We start from the raw sequence: 25,279 nt of genomic DNA, 5'->3' as shown, positions 1-25,279 counted from the left end.
TTTGTGTAGGTAGACAGACTGGCATCCCCTCCAGAGGGAAAACCCCGGTTTTCCTGGAGGAGTAGCTCATTATGCTGGACCCGCCTTAGTGGTGTGCTCAGAGCTCCACACAGGGAGCGAAGACCTAAGCCATCTTGGATTCAGGCAGAAAAGTGTACTGTGGGATTGTTTTGGCCAAACCTCCTGGAAGTGAAGTCAAGTTGGAAGGCTTTCCCCCATGGGAACCTTTGACCCATTGGTTAGTGAGCCTTCCCATCCTACAAACACCAAAATGGCATAAAAGTGTCATCCCTGATACACACTCCTCAGATAACTTTTGGGCTCGGAAGAAGACAGAACAAGGACCACCCTGTTGCTCCCTGGACTCAGCAAAGAGAGTCTGCACCCAACACTGAAATGCACCTGCTGAACTCAAGAGATTCGCAGCAATTACTGGAAAAGAGCTTCACGTGTGCTAGAATAGAAGTGACTTCAAGGGCTAGGTGGGTAACTTCATGGTAAGCATCAGGACTGCAAAAGCTAAGGAATTCTGCACCCTCGAGAGCCCAGCTGCCCAGATATGCCTGCCCACCGCTAGATGCAGAAGTGCACCATGGGAGACCAAGTCCTGACCTACAAGAGGTGCCTCCTGGGTCGTGAGAATCGTGGCTGAAGTCAAATTGGACCCTGGTCCCCTACAAGACAGATTTACTTACCTGCAAGTAACCGCTGAGGATTCTGCTACCAGCAGACCACTTGACTAGTGGCGACTAAACTTGTGCTGGACTCCACTGGTGTATTGTGGGAGATTGAGTCCTGAGACCAGAGACAGCCCCATACAAGTGTGAACCTGAGGATGGCCCAGGAAGACTCTCTGCACCTCTTGAACATCCTGCATCACCAGCATCAGGACTTCTTCGCTGGACCGTGGCAAAAGATAAAAATACAATAAGGACTGTGACTGACCCCGAACCATTGTGGCCTGTCCAAAAGGCTTCTAGTCGCCATTCTCGCCAGTTCGCTCAAAACTGCTAAGCTGCTTACAATGATTTATTGCATTCTAAAGATTGAACTACAGTGATTTATACCAACTTCGAAAAATCATATCTGTGGTTTCTCTCAAATGGTTTTTGTTGTTTTGGTATCTATTTAAAGATGAAATATACCCTATTTTTTTTAAAAAAATGATGTCGGATTTTATTGTGTTGTGTTTGTTACTTTTTGACTGGCTTGATATTTCTAAAAAATGCTTTCAACTTGTTCCTATGATTAATCCTGACTGTTGTGTGCCACAGCTTCCCTGGAGGAGCTAGAGGTTTTATTAAAGAATCTAACTGGACCTGATCGAAATGTTGACATTATTAACTGGTGAGGTCTCACAACCACACCACATATTAACCCACTTTCCTACAATAAAAACTTGCATCTCCGACTCACTTGACCAGCCATGCCATTCACTCAAAGTTCTGCAAAGGCCAGTGAAGATTCAATGGTCACATTTTAAAGGAATCACCTAGGCCTAGTAGTACTGTGTAAAACTGTAGACTATCATACAGTGACTTCTTCTCCTGTCAACTGGAACTTTTTGTAAAGCAGTGGATGAGAAATGGGTGTGCAATGAGGTAACAATTCAGAAAACAATAAACGGCCAAAAAATGTACAAGGCTGACTTCGTAGGCTTTTCTGAATGCAGATCCCGCCCCATCCAATCACGTAGAAGAACAGAGCTGACCTCCATAGTCACAGCTTCTCACTCCTAACTCGCTTTGTCAAACAAACAGGTTCTCAGGCACCTTCCCTGTCCTTCACAGGCAGGGCTCCTCAGCCCTCGTACATGCCCAAACATAGCATGCGGCGGGTCGACTGCAGTTATTCCCCATGAGTATAACTCTTCCCTCTTTAACCTACTTCATACCAAAAAGGTGCCAAGGACTGGCTCTTCTGCCCTTCCCTTCAAGAGTATTTTGTATTCTTCGATTTTACTCCATACTTTCGATGAACTGTAAGCGGTCTTGGCATGTTTTCTATTGCTGCGTAAAAGGCGTTTAGCAGAAACAATCCGAACTCCAACTAAATCTCAGGAAAAATATAGGTGATGTAGTTATGCTCTGATATTCCCTTGTTGAGATATATGTATAAAGAAATACCATGCTATCAATGTCTATTATGCTCCACATTTGCACACCCATCTAAACCTTAACCACGTTTTATTTTTATCTCTGCCTTTTGTCATATCTGAAAAAAGGCAAGATCTTTTTTTTCACTTTTTGAGGAAAACCATAAATGTGTACGTTGTCATGTTCTGCTTATTTTCATCCGCTCGGATCTTACAGAGGTTGTCTCTGCACTAGCATTTTGTAGTTACCCTTTCCTGGAGGTCCTTCTCCTTCGCCCAAGCAGTGCCTGCTTTTCTCTGCTCCAGGCAGGCCCCGCTTTTATCATCAAGGCAGATCCTTCTCTCGTCTGTTCCCAACAGTTCTTGTCATCTCTCGTCTTATCTGTTCTGACCCGCTTTACTCCCAGCACTTCACACAGGATTTGCCTCTTCTCATTCTCATTGTGCCTAGTAGTTTCTCCATCCTAGCTTCCCTTTTTTAGTGTTTATCCATTGTAACCACTCATTTCCTTTCTTTGTTGGTCTCCAGCGTTACTCCCGCTTTTCCAGATCCACTCTGGACATAGTCAACATACACACGTTCTCAACAGGACACTGAACACACAGCCTGCATAGCACAGAATGCCACATACTTGCGCACCACAGTCCTTACAACAGCAGACACCTTCAGTCACCACCACATACACAACCACTAAAAGTAGAGTTTGTATGGAATATTTCACAGTTATGCAACACGGCATCGATATAAAGTAAGGTATTGTATCAACATGCTCACAACTGCTCTCTCCAACATTAGCTAACTTGCTGCAACCTTCTCTGTCCATCTTGTCTGTATGGTGCATCCATCTATAGTTTCATTGGTTGTATTCATAGATAACTTAATGTCTTTGTTCTCATCTTACTACAAGTACACCACAAGATTACCTTTATGTGTCCACTCCAATAGCAATTGCACCAATGTGACCCTAGTTGTTATTATACTGCCCTTCAGATAAAACGTCTGCTAAATCAGCCAAATACAGAAATACAAAAAATCTACCAGTGTTGCTTAAGAAAGGAAAGGAATGGAATCAGTAGCTCTGCTTCAGGTTCCACATTCTTCACCTGTCAGTTAGGGAATCAAATTCTCCATCTTTTTGAGGTACACTTGGCTCTAAGATCTAGTCCACAAATGTGCTTCCACAGTAAGCAGCTAATGTAAATAAAGGTGACGCACAGAGTTAAATATTTGCTTTAACTGTTGAAAAGTGTGCTCTATTGCAGTAAGAGGCAATGCTTTGGTGAAATAGAAGGTCAATTGTATTAGAAAATTTGCAAATCACACAAAATATCTTCAGGATTTTCCTGATGTAAATATTTGTCAATATTGTAAATTTTTAAATTGAGTACTACCTCTAAGAAATTATTTGTTTCTGTTTCTCTCTCTCTCTCTCCCTCTCTCTTTCTCGCTCTCTCTATCTCTCTCTCTCTCTCTCTCTCTCTCTCTCTATATATATATATATTTTTTTTTTTTTAACAAGGGGGGCGGCACAACTGGATACTTTATGAAGCTTTATTCACACACAAACACTCCACCAACGCGTTTCAGCCTCACGGCTTTTTTCACGGTCAGCAAGTCCTTTTTTGCTTTTAGTTTATATACTGCCCCATGTTAGCCATTAAGTGGCATTATGGGATATGTAGTTCGACAAGCAATATGTTGCAAACAGTAAAATAAAAAATAAGGTTAAAACAAAGGACTGGTGTGCTATGGTTATATGAGTATAGTACTCAAAGCATCTTAAGTTGTTTTCACTTAGGGCATATTACTTTACAGTTCATAATGCTTTGTCATTGGGTATAGTACCCTTTTTACAGTTACTCAAAGTTCATGCTGGGTTCTGTATCACTCCAGATGTATGTGAAGATCTTCTCCAAAGTTCATGCCTCTGGGATGTTTCGTTCGGAATTGGATTATGAGACGGGATTCCATTTGTCTTAAGAGACGTACTGTGTCTCCTCCTCTTTCAAGTTTTGTCAGCATTCTTAATCCATAGAAACTCATGGCTCGCCAATCCCCATTTTGGCAAGATTTCAAATGTTTGGCTGTAGCATATAGCAGATTGGAGTTTTTGACAGCTCGGATGTGCTCCAAGATTCTTTTTTTTAGCATACATGTTGTTGAACCTATGTATTTCATGCCACATTTACATTCAATTGCATAAACTACATTTTTGGATGTACATGTAATGTATTGCTTGATTGGCATGTATTTTCCGTTGGGTTCCATTACATTCTTCATTTTTTTACCTATCTTACAGGCTTTGCATGTAGTACATGGTTTGAAGCCCACACTTTGTTCGGTCCACCATTTCGGTTGTTCTTGCATCTGAAAGTGGCTTTTTACTAGCAAGTTTTGCAGGGAAGTGTTCTTTTTATATGTAATGGAAGGATGTTTTCCAGCTAGTGTCCCAATGTCTGGATCGCTGGTTATTAAATTCCAATATTTTTTCTATTTTTTTGCAATCAATCCACTTTCCTTATTGTAAGTGGTTATGAATCTCGGAGGATCCTTGTCTTGTGGGGATTTTTCTTTTTCAATCAGTGTTTCCGCTCTGCTGATTTTGTCGACTTTCTTTTTGCAGTTATTTAATACATAGTCTTTGTATCCTCTGAATTGGAATCTGGTTTTACTTTCAAGAATTTTTCTCTCCGCATCTTATACTTTCGAGCAGTTTCTCTTTAGTCGGATGTATTCTCCGTACGGGATACTTCTGAGCAATGATTTCGGGTGGAAACTGGTCCCATGGAGGACACTATTGGTAGCTGTTTTTTTACGGAACAACGTGGTTTCTAATTTACCTTCTGAGACATAGACTTTGGTGTCTAGGAAGTCTATCTCCTTGGTATTGGTTGAACATGTAATCTGAAGCCCAATCTCATTTTGATTCAGTTTAATGAAGAACTCTTGAAACTGTGCATTGGTCCCATTCCAAATAAGGAAAAGGACATCAATATATCTGACCCATAATACAATACGGTCAAGTTCTTCTTGTTCATAGTTGTTCCATACTAGCATTTTTTCCCAATAGCCCATGGTGATATTGGCGTAATTGGGAGAGAAAGAAATTCCCATGGCCGTGCCGCATTCTTGTTTATACAGTTCGCTGTTGAATAAGAATACGTTGTTTGTCAGGCATAGCTCTATCATTTTGAGGAGCATAGTTGTGTGTTGCAGTTCCTTGATGTTGCGTTGATGTAAAAAATACTTGCAAGCTTTCAAACCTATTTCATGCCTGATTGAGGTATATAGTGACACGGCGTCAATTGTCACTAGGAGATAATTCTGATTCCATGGTATATCCATTAGGATTCTCAGAAAGTCTCCGGTGTCCTTTAGGTATGATGGCATGCTTTGGGCAATTGGAGCGAGAAAGTTATCAACATACCTTGAGACTTTTTCATACAATGAATCACATGAGGACACAATGGGTCTTCCCGGTGGATGGATGAGTGTCTTGTGGATTTTTGGTAGAAAATACACACACGGGGTGATTGGATATATTTCCGCTCTTCTTCATTGATCAGTCCCTTTGCCTGCCAGAGTGTTAGTTGTTCCTTCAAATCGGACATCATTTTACCCATAGGGTTCGTTTTCAACTTGCTGTAATGTTGTGGAACCTTAAGTTGGCGTTCCGCTTCTTGAATGTAATCCTTAGTATCAAGGATAACGATATTTCCCCCTTTGTCGGCGGGTTTAATCGTTATGGCGGAGTTGTTCATCAGATTTTGAAGTGCCTTTCTTTCTTTGGTAGATAGGTTTTGTCTCTTATTATCTTTGACTTTGATGAGATTGTCAAGTTCTTCCATCATAGCATCCGAGAACAGGTCGATTTTATTGCCTGGCGATAGGACTGGGCAGTATCGGGATTTGTTTTTCAATCCAGTATTTTTACTCAAGTTGGTTTGAATGTTCATTTGTTCCAACATTTGGGAATCTGTTGTGGTGTTGCCTTCAGGATTAAACATTGCCTCAAATGTCTCTCTCAGGTCAGAAATTTGTTCAATGGTAGTGGTAATGTTTTCTATCGTTGCCTCTTCTGTGATGTTATTTACACAATCTGGTGAAATTCGATTGGCATGGATTTTAGCCAATTTTAATTTCCTCACGAATTTGTACAGGTCAATTTTAGTTTGCGGATAGTCGAAATGGGCTTCTGGGCAAAATGATAAGCCTTTGTTCAATACATTTTGTTCTTCTTGTGTGAGTTGGTATTGCGATAAATTCACTATTAAATTGGTCACTTCCTGTTGCGTAGGGGGTATTGCCTTCTTTCGTTGCTTGGACCTGCGGGTTTTTCGGGTGCTGGTGAGGGATTTGGTTGGTTTTGTACACCTCTGCCTCTCCCTCTGTTTCCAAAGTGCGTTCTTGCTCTTCCTCCCCCTCTGGTGATGTCCTTTTCCAAGTTCACCATTTTTACCTCCTCTAAAATATTGAAGTTTTTTGACAGGTCGCCTGTTACTTCAATAAGGCTTGCATCTGACTCGCTGCCACTGGAAGCTTGTGTAGTGGAAGGGAAGTTCTTTTTGAGGTTATCGTAGCGTCTTGCGAAAGTTAAGATGCGGCCATGTAAATAGTCAAGCTCATCTCTTTTAAACTTCCGCTCTTTGCGTTCCTGTATGTCTGTTTCATATGCATCCAGTCTTGTTTCCATTTCTGATCTCATTTTGATTACTTCTTCCTGTTTAGTTTCTTTGGAAACCAGATCTTCAATTTCTTTGATCTTTGTTGTGATTTCATCAATATCCATTTTGGCATGCTTAATAAGAATGCGCATCATATTTAAAGAAGACAGCGTATTGTTTTCTACCCATTCCAGAATCAATTCCTCCTTGGTATCTGGATGAGTTGGCATGGTAAAAATCCTTAATCCACGTGGTATTCTTTTGACTTCCACATAATTCTCTAAAGCGATTATTTCCCAGCTTTTGTTCACTTCTTTTTTGTACAAGCGTTCTAACGCATTCATATGTTGTTTCAACGTGACATTTTCAGTTTCCGGTGTTTTTGTCTTGCGGGTCACATCAGCCGCTGCAGCCCCTGGTTTGAACATTGTTGATGCTTTTGTAGCGCGTTTAGCAACACGCGCTTCCATTATTGAAAATTACTCCCAACTCAGAGTCACAGCACACCTTTACTTAAAGAGCGCTTAGACAAATTTGTCCCTTTAAATGCAGCTTATCTTTCTCCAGTCTGATGTACATCAACGCGCTCCGCGTACTGTATACGCTTGGGCGCATTCACTGCTGATGTAAACAGCCACTTCGATTGCCTGCTCGCTTCAATAGTGATAGTAACCGGAGACGCTCACCTCGTAGTGGGATCTTCCTGCAGCCGCAGCCGAGCCCGCCGCTTCTCTCCCACAATCACCGAGGGCGTCTCCTTCGAGTTTCAGCAGCTTGCTACACGCAGGCAATCGGGCGCATCTCGCAGCAGACGTATGAATCCAAAACGATCCTTTCCAAGCCTGAGAGCGCTCGACAGTGTGTGCTCAACCCGAGAGCTGGATCAAAGCCCCAAAATTAATTTTTGAACAAGGGGGGTGGCACAACTGGATACTGCTGAATAAAGCTTCATAAAGTATCCAGTTGTGCCGCCCCCCTTGTTCAAAAATTAATTTTGGGGCTTTGATCCAGCTCTCGGGTTGAGCACACACTGTTGAGCGCTCTCAGGCTTGGAAAGGATCGTTTTGGATTCATATATATATATATATATATATATATATATATATATATATATATATATATATATTTTTTTTTTTTTTTACATTCTAGATAGCTGACATTGTAACCAATGAGCGGCTTGGATCTGCCAAAATAGTCAGAACAACATGTGTGCTATCCTAAAATATAGAAAATGTTTTTACAGTTTAGTTAGCGTATCTATAATTTTGCAAACTTCGGCAGAAAAGTGTGTAGAAATGGTCAATGCAAATCATTTTTTTGCATTCACATTGGGCGCAAACCCTGTGAAATACGTTGTAGGACAGACCTGTTTAAGGTAAATGCTTTACAAGTTAAAGGAAATATCTAACACTTTGTAAGTCAGTTGTACTTGTGTTTAGTCAAAGTTAAGCCTAGCTGCATAGTGCTTACATCTAAAAGATCCAATTTATCTAAGGAAGGCCATTGAGGAAAGTCGTGAACGAAGTGATTGACTTCTCAACAAAATCACAAAAGTTAGCATTACTGTAACCTTGACGTTATGTATTGATCACTTTAGCATATCCATTCTGCATTGTGTGTGATGGAAATAGTACATGTGAAAAAGGGATCGATTTTTATTAATAAATAAATTAGAAGACCAACTAAGTTCACTCATCTTTTAGATATTTCCTAAATCGGAAAATAGTTCCTCTCCACAAGGCACATCCCCAAGCCAGTCTTAAACGACAGTGATCAGTGTTTGACAGTCCTCCTTCTCGAAGACATTGATTTCAAATTCTCTACCCACAGCATTCTTTTCGAAAGCATCATTAATTGTTCTCTTTAAAAACTGCAATTAGTCAAAATTGGGTTAAATTGCTAAGGATATTTGAGTCATTAAAGATACAAATGTGAATGAAACTTGATTAATGTACACATTAGGCATACCACTGTATTGACAAATTGTAAAGGTCTATGAATTCCAAAATTCTTTGTGGAGGGACGAGATGAAAGTAGCTGCTTAAAGGGTAGCCACCCAGTTGCATCTTCGAATATTTTTCGCCCTTTTCAGGGATCTATATCAGTTTGCGCATCTTGTGGAGTGAAAAGCGTTTTCGTGGTTGAAGCCACAGTTGAATGGTATCTCAACCTGTGAGATTTGTAGCTCATAACCAGCACACTACTGCCCCTGCCAGTACGATATCACAAACTGAAGACATTAAAAGAGAACAGGCCTAGGACCCCTAGCAACATTGGAATGGACAGATGTGATCCTGAAAAGGAGAATGACAAATATAATGCACCGCCCCAGCAGAAAATGTTGGATACTGCCACTGCACCCGTGAACGTCTATCTAGCCACTTACATGAGGGTATAATGGGAGCTGTCGTCTTAACATAGACAAGTAATGTCCCAGTGGGTGGCTGGTGATTCCTTGTGCAGCCACCATCTTGCTAATGATGTGAGACTCGTTGGGCCATTCTTCCCCTACGGCTGAAAGAAATGGCCCCAAGAGCAGCTGAACGTGTCCCTCTGCGAGAGATCAGCAAAGCAGTACAGTGTAGGACCTCTTGCAAATTTAAATCACGGTGACATCACTGGGTTTTCCAATGTCCTTTTACATCACATCAGTACAGTATCTCCTCTAAGTCTTTTTAATATGTAGCCTCAAAATGATAGTTCTGTGCCTAGGGTTTAACAAAACTGATAAAAGCAAATAGTTTACAAAATATTATGTGTAATTTCCCCAAGAAGTTTTCCTTGAAAGAAAAGTATATTAAAAAGATTGTTGATGGCCTTTTCCCTTTAGTGAAAAATAAATGTGTTTTTAAAAATATAGTACTCCGGTAATACTCTAGTGACCCTTCTACTTCCATCTTATTTCTAGTCTAAAAAAAGAGCCACCAGGATCCTCTCCCAGCTACCTGCCATGCACTGGTAAAGTGACGGCTTCTAATCTTGTCCACAATCTGTCCCCCCTTACCAGAGACATTTTTTTTTTAGTTTTATATACTGCAAACTTGACCCGAGTCTTCGGGTATCAGAGCGCTTTACATGAGCACCAGTTTCGTTACATGAGGACACATTCATTTTTGTTAGGCATGGGGAGATTAAGTGATTTGCCCAGAATCATAGGACGTTGAGCGTTGGTGCCGAGACTCAAACCCAGTTCCCCAGCTTCGGGGTCTACCGTTCTAGCCCTTAGGCTACATCCTCTCCCCATCCGGCACCGCCATCTCATGCTTTTCCTTTCACCATGCCCTAACTCCATCCTTGCCTAAACTCAGCCATGCCACCGGTCTCAGTTCACCCACAATGCACACTATCTGACACCCACAACCCATCCTCTGTCGCTCCAGCCGCGTTCTCTTTCCAGGTAGCCCAAACTACAATGCACAGTGTCCTACCCACCTACCTTCCTATAGGGATATGCACATCAGCTGGCTATTAACCACACAGCCCCTCCCTACCAGCCCTGAATTATATCCTCGAATTTCGAATAAATTGTATTTGGTAAAGCGGAGTTAATATATTCATAAAATACCCTTCCACAGATCATAGTCTAAGGGTACCTTTGTCTCCTTCTCAGTTTAACTAGAACAATGCAGTGTCCGTGCTAGTGTCTCATCTTTATAGATATACAAGCGGGCACTCTATTGACCTGGTTCAGCCTTCCTTTGGTGTCTGTGGGGTTCTTACCACCAGTCTTTTAACAGATAGGAAGGAGAGGTGGAGAAAAAGAGAAATATATATATCTAATGAAAAAGAGCTTGATAGTTGGAAAAATTCTGAAGAAAATGTAAATGTGTTTTCTTGGTGTTTTTTAGCACAGATAGACCGTCAATGACCGAAAAATGGGACCAAGTAAAATAGGAGATCGTGCAAATTAGGAGGCACAGTTGAAGAAGGTATTGAGGCTGGGAGGAGAGGTTAATGATGGCAGGTCAGAGGAGATTTTGAGGATGTAACCTAAGGAAGGGGATGAAGGTGGGACCTGGTAGGAGGTGTTGAATATGTGTGCTTGTTAAAGAAGATGAGGATAAAGGCTAGGAGATAGGGTTGATTGATGCGTGGGGTGTGGGGAGAGGAGATGCGAATGGGGGTGGGAGAAGGGTTTGTGGGTGACTCTAAAAGGCTATTAACTGGACCCCCAACATAAGAACTTTGCAAGAAGTGTATTTGTGTCAGAAAAAGGGATTTTACTCTCAACAACTGAAGTGCACTGGGACCATTGTATGGTGGATTACTTATCTACATAGATATGCCATACGTCCCTCTCAAAATCATAACTGCCCCTCCTCCGAGGACACCTTGGAGTTCCATGAAACTGTTAAAAAATAATAATTTTTGACAAAAGCTTTACTGACCTAGTCCAAAATGTCAAACATAATTACACTGAAAACATTACAGCAGGGCGCCACCAGAAGAATCAGAGTTGCCTACAGCATGGTCACCCTTCATTCTCAGCTGTGACAGGTAAGATCTGGTTGTAGAGGGGGTAACCAATAATTTAGGTAATATTCGAATATGATATTTTGGGTTTAAATCAATATTTTTCCTGAATATTCTAAGATTGTATTTTTGGGACCTTTCAAAAATTTCAAGGACAATTCCAAAAATATATTTTTGTGAAAATCAATCCTTTAACTACTAATATTTTGGTGCCGAATCAATCTTTTACTACATATTCCAAGCTGATTCTTTGTACCAAAATCAATAATTTTGATGAACGTCTGAAGCCAATATTTTGCAGCCACAGAATTTAATAAATTACTAAATGTTTCAAGCTCATATTTTTGGCTCAGAGCAATAATCTTAACGAGTATGTTATTCTGATGCATTGGGTGCAAAGTATTAACTTTAGAACAAATTCCATTCTTATTTCATGATTAAATTAATGAGTCTGCAGCATATTTTTAGATGATATTTTGGGTCGTACCTATGTATACATTAACGGGACTCTGCTACTAATAGTGTGAATGGCATTAACCTGTGGGTGCAAATTTTAACTATTGCATTAAAATGAACCATTTATCTCATTACTAATTCTTCGGGGAAAATCTAGTCACCCTTTCAAATTGTTTTATATTCTTATGGCGTTGGCCAGAAGTACTTGGAAGTTGCACAGTTATTTCTTGTGTTTGCAGAATAAATAGTTGGTGGCGATCTCATGCCCTGCAACCAACCCCAACGAAAAAACGCAGCCTAGCTTTGCTCATTAAACTAGGCCAAGTTGCTAGAACGTTTGAGTCTGATTCATAAAGAATTTGCTGTAACTTACTGCTCAGTTACTTGTGACTTGCCCCTGAAATTTGCGGGTAAGCGAGTAGTACTACACAAGTAAGTCACAGCCACTCCTAGCAAAATCTTGATTTGGTCAGTTGATTTTAGTGCTCCTTTTCTCAGTACTTTCAAATTGCATCATTTCCTCCATTTTTCAAACATAGTCTTGGAGGAAGAATCTTATCCACTCCACTAATCCTTAGTCACTTCCCCACACTGGGTACATGAAAGTTTGAGTATTACTCCTATCCTAGATGTCAATTACATCGAAATATCCTTACCTGTTTTACAAAGCCTTTTCTGTGAGTACTTGTAATATGAATTACTCCAAAATATCCTTTCCTAAGTCACAAAGCATTTATGTTGAGTATTTGATAGAGACTTCTAGCCGCAGATTCGATACCTTTGAATATCCCCAGGTGTCAGACTGGATCCGGAAGATTTTCGAGCCGTACCCCTGCATTCTGGAAGATGGCGTTGTTCGGCTCTGTGTCGGCAACGTCCACTCCGGTAGTGAAGTGCGTGGCATCTATATAGGCCCCACCTCTGCGTGCTAACGTCAGTTCTTTCCTTTCTGCTCCAGTTGTTTTTTGACTGGGCCATTTCAACTTTTTGTCGACCTTTTTTTAGAGCTCATCTTTTGGTGTGAGGATGTCACCTAAGAAACCGGCTGATTTCAAACCATATGGGGCCTGTCATAGGCAGATGTCAGTGACAAACCTCTCTCTTGGTGTGTTTGTGTCGCGTTTCACCATGCACCCAAAAACCCTAAGGGAGCGATCGATCCCTCAAGCTCCTCATTGCCCGACATTGTTCGACTCTTTGACACTCGAGGTTCTGTAATCGTGGGAGGGCCCAGGATCATTTGCTGAGTCCATCCCAACATTCCTCGTCACACTCGAAGTCATCAGGGAAGTCTGGGAAGTCCCCCAAGCACAAGATGTTGAAGAAGTCCAAACACTCTTCGACTTCTACACGTTCATCGAAGTCACTCGATCAAACGAGGGAGCTTTGGCACTCTAGGCTCTATGAGTCAGCAGGGACTGAACCTGTGTCCGCTCCACGCTTGCCAGATCCAGGGCAACCTCTGGCAACTGAAATAATTTTATGAGGTCGTGTACCTCATCTTTGGGCAGCCAGGCCCCTCTGGAGCATCTTTGGGCCCCGTAGTCACAGGAGGGACCCTACTGGGACCATACCAGCAGATGTGCCCTCGGCCCCAGTCTTGCCCCAAGGATCCCTCACTGGATCCATTCTTAGTGGAGCCGCCAGCAAGATGAGATCTTCCTTGGTGCCCCCTTCAGTGGCGACACCCCTAAGTGGCACCATCCCCATCGTCATTCTCGACTCTGACGCGGATGGGCATCATCTCACGCTGTGTCCGGCGCCGACCGAGGACATTCTTCCTGGAGCGGAGCCAGTGCCTTATTAGATTGATGGGCCTGGTGAGGGAGATAATTGGGAGGGGTCTGTGGATTCAGTTGAGGAGAACAACTGGTATGAGAAGCTGGGTGAGGCCATCTCACCTGACACTTGCCTGGTTTTCCCACCTCCTGTGGCTAAGGCAGAGAGAGCCTCTTTTGCTATGGTAGTACATAGGATGGCTGAGGCCCTGGACCATAATCTACCCTCAGTGGCAATCAAGAGTAACATCTTGACGGAGGTGCTTCAACCAGAAGTCACCCCCCTCTAAACTTTTACTCCCATTCAATGAAGCCCTTACAGATATACTACTTGGGGCCTGGTCCAAGCCCGGCACAGGGGCTCTTGTGAAGAGGATGATTGCCCGTCGCAATCACTCCGCTCCTGGGGATCCCAGTTTCCTTGCCTTGCACCCTACACTGGAGAGTTTGGTGGTCCAAGCCTTCTCATTCCACATTCACTCTGGCACATTCCCTACCACCCCACCAGATAGGGAATCCAAGAGGCTGGACACCTTCAGTAAGAGAATGTTCTATTCCACCAGCCTGGCAGTGCGGTCTGTGTACACTGTGTGCCTATTGGGCCATTATTCCCATACACTATGGGATTTGGTTGTGCAAGTGCAGCCTATGGTCTTGGAGGAGGCCTGGGCCATACTGTATCAGGCTGTTGCAGATGAGAGAGATGCAGTAAAGTTCTCCCACAGATTTGGACTTGACACAACCGACTTACTGGGTAGAACGATTTCATCGTTGGTGGCCTTACGGCACATGGCTGAGAACATCAGTTTTTTGCAGGGGACGTCCAGGCTTCTCTTATGAACATGCTCTTTGATTGCTCTTGCCTCTTTGATGACAAGGCAAATTCAGCATCTGAGCACTTCAATGACAACAGAGCTATGGCTTGGTCGTTGGGCTTGTCCATGGCCCCTCGTGGCTACAGAAGGGGTCCAACCACACCCATATCCAGCCAGCCACCACGACCATCAGGCCTCTCAGCCTTTTTGTGGCCAAGGGCACAGGTCCAAGCAACCACGTGGGACAGGCAGCCAGCAGCCAGGTCAGTCCACCGCCACCCTTGTACACCTGTGCAGCCGCAGCCTACAAACATCTTTAGTCCGCCCTCAGACCATCATGGGCACCCAGTGGGAGACAGGATATGCCATCACCTCTCCCACTGTCGGTCAGTAACATCAGCCCATTAGGTACTACAGATAGTCGAAAAGGGCTACTCCCTCCACTTTGTGACACCCCTCCATCTATGCCACCCACTTACAATCAGCTGATGAAGGATCATCTCTCCTTGCTCCATCAAGAAGTGCAAGCTCTCTTGGCCAAGGGAGCTATAGAGAGGGTGTCTGCATCCAAAGTAGGTCGTGGTTGCTACTCCCACTACTTTCTGATGCCAAAAAAGGGCTGACGCCTTCATCCTATTCTACATCTGCGCCTTCTCAACCTCTTATTGAAGACGGAGAATATTCAAAATGCTAATGTTCGCTGAAGTTTTGTCTGCCGTAGATCCGGGAGATTGGATGGTAACGTTGGGCTTGCAGGATGCCTATTTCCACATCCTTGTCTTGCCAACCCGCAGACGCTATCTGCGGGTTACGTGGGCCATGAGCAATTTCAGATTGCTGTGCTACCTTTCAGCCTTACAAGCGCCCCTTTGGTGTTCACCAAGGTGATGGCAGTGGATGCAGCTCGTCTGCGGAGGTCAGGGATCTCAGTCTTCCCCTACCTCGATGATTGCATGTTAAAGGCGGGCTCTGCCCAGGTAGTCATTACCCACCTGCAGACTAAAGCAAACCTCCTGCACTTCCTGGGGCTCACTATCAACATCCCAAAGACACACCTAACTCTCTTTTAGATGCTCCCTTTCATCGAAGCTGTTCTGGTCAAGGTGCCATTTTAGGCCTGCCCTCCTGAGCGGCAAGTCCAGGGTATTCAGACTATGGTACCAATGTTTTAGCCTCTATCCTGGATTTCCGTGAGACTGACTCTGAGGCTGTTGGGTCTCATGACCTCCTGCATCCTGCCAGCTGGCATATGCAAGCTCTACAGTGGGACCTGAAGGCCCAGTGGGCGCAGCATCATGGAAACCTTTCCCACATTTTCCAGATCTCGGAGGGAACTGCAAAAGACCTGCAGTGGTGGCTGACGAACCGCGATTGGGTCAGTGGCAGACCCCCCCAATCTCTTCCCCAACCAGAGTTGACTGTAGAGACAGATGCATAGCCCTGTGCTGGAGCGGTCAGCTGGGAGAATTGGAGAGCTGAGGACTGTGGTCTCCTGCAAAGTCCATGCTTCACATAAACCTGTTAGAACTTCATTAAATTGGCATTAAAAGTCTTTCTTCCTTCGATCAAGGTAAGGCTAATGCAGGTGTGCACGTACACCACCGCCATATGGGTGGGGTGGGGTCAAGTCCCCTTTGTCAAGAGGCTCTGTACCTCTGGGCATGGCAGGAACGCCAGGGCATTTCACTGGTGGTGCAGGATGTGGCAGGCTCTCTGAACACCAGGGGGAACGAAGTCCACCAAAGAATCGTAGTGGATCACGAATGGCATCTCCACCAGAGGTGGTGTAAGGTCTTTTTCAGCAGTGGGGAGAGCCTTCATTAGATCTGTCCACCTCCACCAAGAACATGCAATGTCACCAGTTATGCGCGCTGGAGTTTCCAAGATGGCTCTCGCTCAGAGACGCTTTTCTTCTGGAGTGGAGCTCTGGCCTCCTATGAGCATTTCCGCCAATATCACTCCTGCCCAGAGTTCTCAAGAAGATCAGGAACAATCAGGCCCAAGTCATTCTTGGGCACGCAGAGTCTGGTATCCTGAGCTGTCACAGCAACAGGTTCGGGTTCTGCCCCCAAACCTCCACCCCCTCCACCTGGCTGCATGGAGATTGAGCAACAACAGCTGACAGGTTTCGACCTTCTACCCAAAGTATGTGATGTTATTCTGGTATCCAGGCGTCCCTCCGCCTTCTTTTGGGAGAAATTTGTGTCATGGTATGCTTCCCATACAGTTGAAACTCTTTCTGCACCTTTCTAACAAGTTCTCTTGTTTGCGTTGTCTTTGGCCCAGCAGCGCTCTGCTCTGGCCACAGTTAAGGGTTACCTTTCAGCCATCTCTGCATTCTTGCAGTTTCCGAACCAAACGTCTCTCTTTAAGTAACCTGTTTTGGCTAGGTTCTTTAAAGGCCTGCAACATATGTTTCTACCTACGCCCTTCATCATGCCTCAGTAGAACCTTAGCCTGGTGATCACCTTTCTGATGTGTGCCTAATTTAATCCTTTGCACAGTTGCCCTCTTAGGTTGTTAGCCATCAAAAGTGCCTTTTTCATGACCATAACTTCATCCAGGAGGGTCAGCAAACTGCAAGGGCTCTCTGTGAACACTTTTTACAGAACAAGCTGGTTCTCCAGACATGTACCTCCTTTCTTCCAAAGGTCGTGACTCCATTCCATGTAGGTTAGAACATTACCTTGTGTACTTTCTTTGCTCCACCTCATCCCTCTAAAGAGAGGAGAAGCTCCACCGCCCGGACCAACTAAGAGTGTTGTTTTTCCTACTTTGACCGCACAAGAGAGTTCCAGGAGGATGATCAACTCTTCGTGGGCTATGTAGGAGCAAAGAAAGGAAATCCTGTATAGAAGAGAAACATCTCATGATGGAATGTCCTGTGAATTAAGATCTGCTATGCACTGGACAAGAAACAGCCCCTGAGGGCTTTTGGGCTTACTCCGCTAGAGCCAAGGCTGCGACCACATCGTTAGCATGGCATTCCTTTCCCGGACATGTGTCAGGAAGCAACGTGGGCATCACTGAACACATTCACAAAACATTACTGCCTAGACAGTCAGGTCCGTCATGACCTACTTCCGAGGAGGTATTGCTTGGGTATCTATTCAAAGGTAAGGACTCAACAGCTAGGAGTCTCGATCAGACGAACAGGTTACTTACCTCGGTAACGTCTTATCTGGTAGAGATGCTATCGAGCTGCAGATTCCTCACTGACCCTCCCCTATTCTGAAAACCAGTTCAGGTGTAAGGGACCCCCTTTTCAGGACCTTAGTCTTTTCCACATCAGTAGTGAGTTTTCATCCTTGCTTTGTGCTCCTGGCATGGAAAGTGGGGAAAGTAACTGACGTCAGCACGTGGTGCCTATATAAGTAGCGCGCATGTCACTTTCGGCGCGGCTGACGCAGAGCCGAATGATGCCACCTACCGGTGCGCAAGGGTACTACTCGAAAATCTTCCGGATCCAGTTTGACACCTGGGGATATTCAACGGTAAAGAATCTGTAGCTAGATAGAGTCTCAACCAGATAAGGCATTACCAAAAGTAAGTAACTTGTTCATTTGTGGTTAACTTTTGTCATATATGTGAATTGCACTTGAATATATTTACCTGGTCCACAAAGCTTTTTTTTGTGAGCTGTTGTGTCCAACTTCTGTCTTAGATTTTAATTAGTCTTGAAGATCCTCACCTGACTCAGAAAGCCTTCTCTGTGATTAGCTGTGATTTCTGTATTAGAAGAGAATTACATTTAAATATCCTTACTTGATTTACCAAGACTTTTCTATGAGCAGCTGTCTTACTTATATCTTAGATGCAAATAATACTTCAATGCCCTTAACTGGTTCACAAAGCCTTTTCTGTGAGCAGTGTTCTTACATCTGTCTTACATGCAAATTAGACTTGAATATCCTCACCTGATGCACCAATTCTTTTCTGTAAGCAGTTCTCATACTTCTGTCTTAGATGTGAATAACATTTCAATATTCTTACCTAATTCATCAAGCCTTTTCTGTAAGCCGTTGTCTTACTTCTGTCTTAGATGTGAATTACACTTGAACATCCGTATCTGAATCACAAATCTTTTTCCATAAATAGTTGTATCTTACTCCCGTCTTATATGTCAAAAATACCCTAACATATTTACATGAGTCACAGAGCATTTTCTGTGAGTAGCTGTGCTTTACATCTGCCTTATGTGTGAATTACACGTATATATCTGAATTAAAAAGCCACATCTGTGAATTGTTGTGTCCTACTCTTGACTTGGATTTGAATTACAACTGAAAAGCCAGACCTGATTCCCAAATATTTTATGTAACCAGTTCTGTCTTCATGAATTTCAGACAGTAATACAAGCTTAAGCATAGCAGAAAGGTCTGTGAATCACTAAACTTATTTTTATGAGCAGCACGTCCTACTGCTGATAAGTGATAACTAATAACCATTGAACCAGAGGAGAACCAGAAGTAATAGAAAGAGAGGAAAAAAATAATACACACATGGGAAATGCCAATATTATCTTCATTAAAAAATGCAATAGGCGCTGCAAAAGAGAACAGGTTAGTAAGACGTATAAGGGGGAGGAACAGAAGAAAGGAAACCAATACAAATAGAGAATCTGGCATAGAGAATAGAAAAGGAGAACTAGACACAGCAGTAGAAAAGAAGAATAGACCTTAGAGAATGACAGAAGAAACAGAAAAAAATAGTGATGTGAAGGCACAAAACTGTGCGAACCAGGAATAATAGCATGAGGGTTACACATTACAGACAAGAAACAATCTCAATGGAGAGCTATGGCCGGGATATGGATGCCAGAAAATGATAGGATAATTGGGATTAAGAGTAATCAATGTATGACGTCAGTCAAGAAACTGACAGGAAAAACATGTATACGAATGACACATCACAGAGTGGAATAGATGGAGAGAACTGTAAGTAACCATAAATAAGAGCAACAGAGGCAGGATGAGGCCTGGGATCTGGCTCAGGAATTAGGACCAAGAGCTCCAGAAGCTGGTTGTGAATAGTGAACAGGTGAGCGGGATTGCTGCTGATGTAACTAAATGTAGGTTGTTTATTTGTTTTCCTTGCAGTGTCGTTGAACACTCCACAGAAGTTTGAGGAGCTCCTGCCATGGATCAGTAGAAGTGCCATGGAATCCATTGATGCAGCTGGACTGTACTACTGGCCTTAAGCGTTAAGAATAACCACTCCTTCTGGACTTACTTCCTGTGTGCTCAACCCCAGCGTCAGACCCACATTGGAAGCTTTCTTCGACTCGAAATGGCCAAAAATCCGAAACACCACCATGTTCCATGAGGAGCTGAGGCCCAGGAGATAATGGTCAAGGTCCCAACTAAGGCAGGCCCTCTGGATGATGGACCTTGTCCCTAGAAAGAAGTCTAACTGAGGCTGATTGTTAATTATATAAGCAGCAACTAAATCCATAGAAAGACCACAGCCAAACATTGAATCACCTGTCTATTGCATTCATTAAGACAAATGTACATGTTAAGTTCCCCCAGTGTCCTATCCCTAAGGGTCCCTTCAACATTACAGGTTTCCATCATGGCAGCTCTGTGTGGCATCAGCCTCAGAGGTGCGCCGAGACAGATTAGATGAATCCAGGACAATGGCAAAAATAGCACTCGAAATATGGACAACCACAAAGAAGGAGCAAATTCTCCTTACCCCGATTTTTTAGGCAATAAGTCTCGCAATGCAACAGGATGGACAGGAGTGGGTCAGCATTAATTTTAAAAAGGACGTTCCTCACTGGAGAAACTTCTTGTCCCAGTATTCAACAAAATGTAAATAATATTTCCAAATAGCATTGGATTGCCGGTCTTTACAAGCCCGCTTTCCTACCCGGAGGTGCTGATTGACAGTGAAAGTAAAAAGCATATTCTCACTGAATATACGATTTAGACGTCAAGATTGATAATAGTGGCTGGCCAAATGTAAGATCAGGTTTTAGGGAGACCTTAGGCGTATCTGTAATACTACCTCATTTGCATATATTTGTGCCAGAACACACACCTTCAGGACTGTAACTCTCATATGAGCATTTGGCCTGATAGACTAAAGAACATTTTACACATGAAAGGGATGTACCTCTTGGACAAAATTTGACAAAATTGAGGCGACTGCTGGAGACAAAGCACACCATTATTGCCAGTCCATTCTTAAGGGTATTAAGAGATGATTAGTAGCCCACCAATTCTTAGGAACACAAGGAGGCCATTCCTAAGTGCCAGTACGTTGCTTCTGTTCAAAGCTCTGGGCTGAGTTAGGTGCGATGCTACATGTTTCGCCCCTCCCATAGATTTCAAAGTCAGGTACACAAAGGTGTTGGTGGACAATTCAAGTGCATAGGCCAGTTCATACTGACTGTGCAAGCCGTGCCCGAGGTTTTAAAAGCTAGGCTGTAGTTGGGCATCCTAATTCTCCAACTACCTTACTAGGAGAAGGGGTAACCTAGTCCATGTAGGAGTGTCTAACCCGGCCAGCATCTCAGGACAACAGAAACCTAAACTAGGCAGAAGCTAAAACGTGGTTTACTTCAAATCGACAGCTGCGCATACTAGCAGGTGGGTCAGTTGGGCAGTGTAACTCGAGCTAAAATCCAAAACCCATGTCTGGTGTTCGTTTGTTTTTCACTGGTTAGCTAATCTGAAAAACACATAAAACGTCCCCTCTCTCCTTGATGTACCCAACTGATGCCAAACTGGCTTTGAGGGCATATGTGGAAAGTGTCCATCCAGAAGCCCTTGAATTTTATTTGGAGAATATTTTACTGAGTTTATCCCCAGCACAAAGATCAAAACAGGGTGGACTCTGCTATAGAGAAACTGAGATTACTGAGGGGGCTGATAAAATAGAGAGATAGCAAACGAAATGCTGCATTCTCATGCTTTCAAGTCTCTGTCTTTCCCCCAAGCTTACCTGCCTTTTTGAGGTACCCACATGTCAGGCAACCTGCAGATTCGATAACAATGCAATTCACTTGTAAGCCAGGGGACATTGGTATTTTGTCACAGAATCCATGTCGTTATCGACATTTTAAATTTTGCATCTCAAAAATACATCGGTACCGCTGAAAGTGAAGAGGTGTGGAGTCAGTTCTACGTTTGTTTTATACCACCACGAATCCAACCTCGAGGGTATGGAAGTATTTGAAGGGAATGTGTGTTTGTTTTTAAACTCCAATGAAAATCTAGATCCTACCACTCCTGTTCTTTTAATTGTATCGCTCTTTTTATATAATAAATGTATTTGTTTACTAAATGTGCATGACTCTGATTTCTCATGGGAACGTATGCTTTAGTAATGTCATGTGACATGTTGGCGAAGCAGAGGTGGTGAGGGGCCAGAGAGGTAGGCACGGTGGAGGAAGGTGCAGAACCTGGTAGCATTGATGATCAGTTCAAGCAAGGGCTATGTCTAGGCAGCCGAGGCCCGTGCAGGTAAGAGCAGTGGGGCTGAATTTGGGGGGGAGCGGAGGGGGGGGGAGGAAGGGGGGAGGTGGAGTGGGGATTCTACAGACGACCACGAGGGTAAATCAAAAAAATAATTATTTTTCCCTCGTTTTCCTCTGTCGAACTCCCGGTGTCATTAAGTATATCCAATACCTCTTGGAGAGCAGAGCGCCCATTGCGTAGTATCCATTGTAGGGGGGTCTAGTCATGGTCATCTCTCCGTCTGGGCAGCGCGGAAAGTCCAGTGCTTTGTTAGTGTTTCCCGGATCATCCCGAGGTCCCCCCTTCTGTCTGGCCTCCAGGTGTCCCAACTAGGTTGCCCTCTGTCTGGTCGCCACCCTCTACAGACTCCTCCCCCTGGCAAATCTCCAGGAGCTCCCAAGTCATCAGCACTTGTGTCCATAGATTCGCAATAGGACGAGCCCGTACCCCTCTAACTTCTTCTCTGGCCAACGCCCTCTCCTCAGCCCTTGCCCACTGGCGGACATCCTCCCTCCAGGTTTGGACCCTAGGACCTCTAGCCAATTTCCAGGTCATAGCTATTCGTCTTTAGGCCAACATCAATGCTAAGTCTATAAGCCGTGTGCCAACTTTTCGCGAGGTTGGTCTCGGGAAAAGTCCCAGAATACACGTATCCAGAGTGCAGGGAGGGGACCGTCCTAGTGTCATCTCCAGGGCCATAAGTACTTCCTCCCAATAGTACCGCAATTTAGGGCAGTGCCACACCATGTGGGAAAAATCAGCATCTAAGTGACCATATCTGGCACCTGGATTTTGTGCGGTGTCATATATGCCATGTGTATACAATTGAATTGGGTATATTTTAATCTTGTATTCCTGGAGATATTTCGTGGGGAGACCAAAACTCTCTCACACTCCGGGTCAGACAGTTCCCATTCTAGGATCTTTTCCCATCGGCCCGCAGAACCACTAGGGAACTGCATACCATTGTCGCAAGGGATCGATAGAGCCAGGTCACTAAGTGTCCAGCAGATCCCATTGAGACCAATAGTTGTAAAATATCATAGGCCCGATTCACAAAACGAACTTAAGACAAAATCCTAAACTTACTACCATTTTGGTATTCACAGAAGGCCCTTACTCATTTTGGTATTTACAGAAGGCGCTTACTCATTTTGGTATTCACAGAAGTTAGGAGTCCTAACTTTAGGACTCCTAAAAGCCTTCTGTGAATACCAAAAGTCCTAAAATTGGGATTTTTCTCAGTTTAGAAGTAGTAAAGTTAGGATTCCTAACTTTAGGACCCCTAAATACCTTCTGTGAATACCGAAAGTCTTAAAGTTAGGATTTTTCTCAGTTTAGGAGTAGTAAAGTTAGGACTCCTAACTTTACTACTCCAGAAAAGAGAAAAATCCTAACTTTAAGACTTTCTGTATTCACAGAAGGCATTTAGGAGTCCTAACTTCTGTGAATACCAAAATGGTAGTAAGTTTAGGATTTTGTCTTAAGTTAGTTCTGTGAATCGGGCCCCCGTGTTTATTTATTTATTACGTGCTCCTCCTGATCCCCCGCCCACAGGTCTGTGAGCATTCGCGTCAGTGCTTCCTATGTAAGGAATTGTCCTACGAGTAAATCATGATGCTCCATCAATTTGTCTAACGGCAGTAAAGGTTCCTTGGTGGTAGCAATCACCAATCGTGACAAGTCCAGCAGCTGTCCAGGCTGACATCTGCCCAGTGGTAAAGTGAGTAATGGGCTCACCATGGGTAGCGCAGGTGCATACAACTGTTTCCCTGGCATCTCCGAGATGCATCTGCAACGGACAAAGCAGCCTCGCCATTAAGGTCTCCATGTGTGCTGAGGGCCCAATCACCACCAGCCCACGCCGATCAGCTCGGTAACGCCACTATTTGATCCACTGGAGCTGGGAGGCCAGAAAATATAGGGGCATATTATCAAGCCTGTGCGCTAAAATTATCGCCGCTTTATCGGCCGAAAACGGCCGATAAAGCGGCGATAATGGGCTTGATAATATGCTCTATGGAATTCCAATCGAAGCACATGTTAGATGTGAAGACATCTAACATGGGCTTCGATTGGAATTCCACAGAGCATATTATCAAGCCCATTATCGCCGCTTTATCGGCCGTTTTCGGCCGATAAAGCGGCGATAATTTTAGCGCACAGGCTTGATAATATGCCCCATAGTTTGAAGTCTGGAACGCCCAAGCTTCCCTCTTCCAGGGGGCGCTGAAGGATAGCCAGGGATACACTATGGCGACCACCTCCCAGATTAAATCACACACCAGGGCATCAAAGTGCTTAAACCATGTGAGCGGCACTCCCATCAGTAAATTTATGAAGAAATAAAGGAATCTTGGGAGCATGACCATCTTAGTGGGCGAAATCCTGGCCATTATAGGAAGCTTAAGGGATCACCAGAAGGTGACAAAGGTCTTCAGAGAACGGAGAGCCTTCCCAAAATTAGCTTCCCGGCGATCCTCCAGTTGGTGAAAGATCTAGATCCCCAGGTATCAAAAGGAGGTGGGCAACCACATCAAGTCCAAGGGGAAGCCCTGGGGTTGTGCCACGTCTGGGGAGATGGGGAAGACATGTGTCTTGGCTTTATTGGCCTACAGGCTACACACCTCCACAAATGCTCCAGTATGCGCATTATAGCTTGCGTTCCATTCCTCAGGTAACCCTTTCACGCTACACTTAGCGTGCAAGGGGTGGACAATGGGTGTTGCAGTGAGCATTCCACCGCAACACCCATTGATTTTGATGCTATCCCCTATTTACAAGGGTGGCGTAAATAGGAGGCAGCACTAAAATTAAGATCAGGGAAAACCTGGCGGTATAGTTACAAGAGAATGGCGGAGCATGGCATTAAGCCCAAAATGCTAACGCCACACTCCGCCATTCCGAAAACGCAGGCACGAGACGTATTTACAAAGATACAGCACATCCCTGCGTTAGCCCTGCTGGCGCTAAATTAAGCAACCTAGCAAACATAGAAGTTGCAGATCATCATTTTTTTAATGATTGTAAACAATAATTCCTGGCGTTTTGCTGTTTTTATGTGTGCTGCACAATGCAGCACACATAGGAACAGCAAAAACGAGGAGAAAACAAGAATTTCTCCTCGTTTCACCATGTTAAGACCAGGTTTTCCCTGGTCTTAATTTTGGCACTGCCTCCTATTTACGGCCATCTTCTAAATAAGGAGCAGTGTCAAAATCCATAGGTGCTGCGGCGGAACACCTAACGCAGCCCCCATTGCCCACCCCTTTCACGCTAAGTTTAGCGTGAAAGAGTACCTATTTACAAGGCAACGATAAGGCGAAGCCCTTATTGCCACAGTGACTTAGTTCAAAGTGCTGTTCCTGTGGCGATAGGGGCTTTTAAAAATGACCCCTGGTCTTAACATGGTGAAACGTGGAGAAATGCTGTATTTCTCCTTGTTTTTTGCTGTTTCTCCCCGTTTTTGCTGTTTCTATTTGTGATGCATTGTGCAGCACACATAGAAACAGCAAAAAGCCATGAATGATT

General features: G+C 43.9%; 1 protein-coding gene across 5 annotated transcripts in view; it reads left to right on the top strand.

Moving 5' to 3' along the window:
* ANO9 (anoctamin 9) overlaps positions 1 to 21,575 on the top strand; it is a 586,191-nt gene extending 564,616 nt beyond the window's left edge. For 2 of the 5 annotated variants that reach the window (XM_086957696.1, XM_086957698.1), the window contains 2 exons: positions 11,192 to 11,257; positions 19,382 to 21,575. In XM_086957696.1, the coding sequence (XP_086813822.1) occupies positions 11,192 to 11,257; positions 19,382 to 19,409 (94 nt within the window). In that variant the 3' untranslated portion in view covers positions 19,410 to 21,575. The remainder of the gene's footprint in view (positions 1 to 11,191; positions 11,258 to 19,381) is intronic. The other 3 variants (XM_086957699.1, XM_086957700.1, XM_086957697.1) reach the window with 2 other exon arrangements.
* The last annotated feature ends 3,704 nt before the right edge of the window (positions 21,576 to 25,279 follow it).

This window comes from Lissotriton vulgaris, chromosome 2_1, assembly GCF_964263255.1.
Source record: "Lissotriton vulgaris chromosome 2_1, aLisVul1.2, whole genome shotgun sequence".
Taxonomy (NCBI): domain Eukaryota; kingdom Metazoa; phylum Chordata; class Amphibia; order Caudata; family Salamandridae; genus Lissotriton; species Lissotriton vulgaris.
This window is presented reverse-complemented; position numbering and strand designations above follow the sequence as displayed.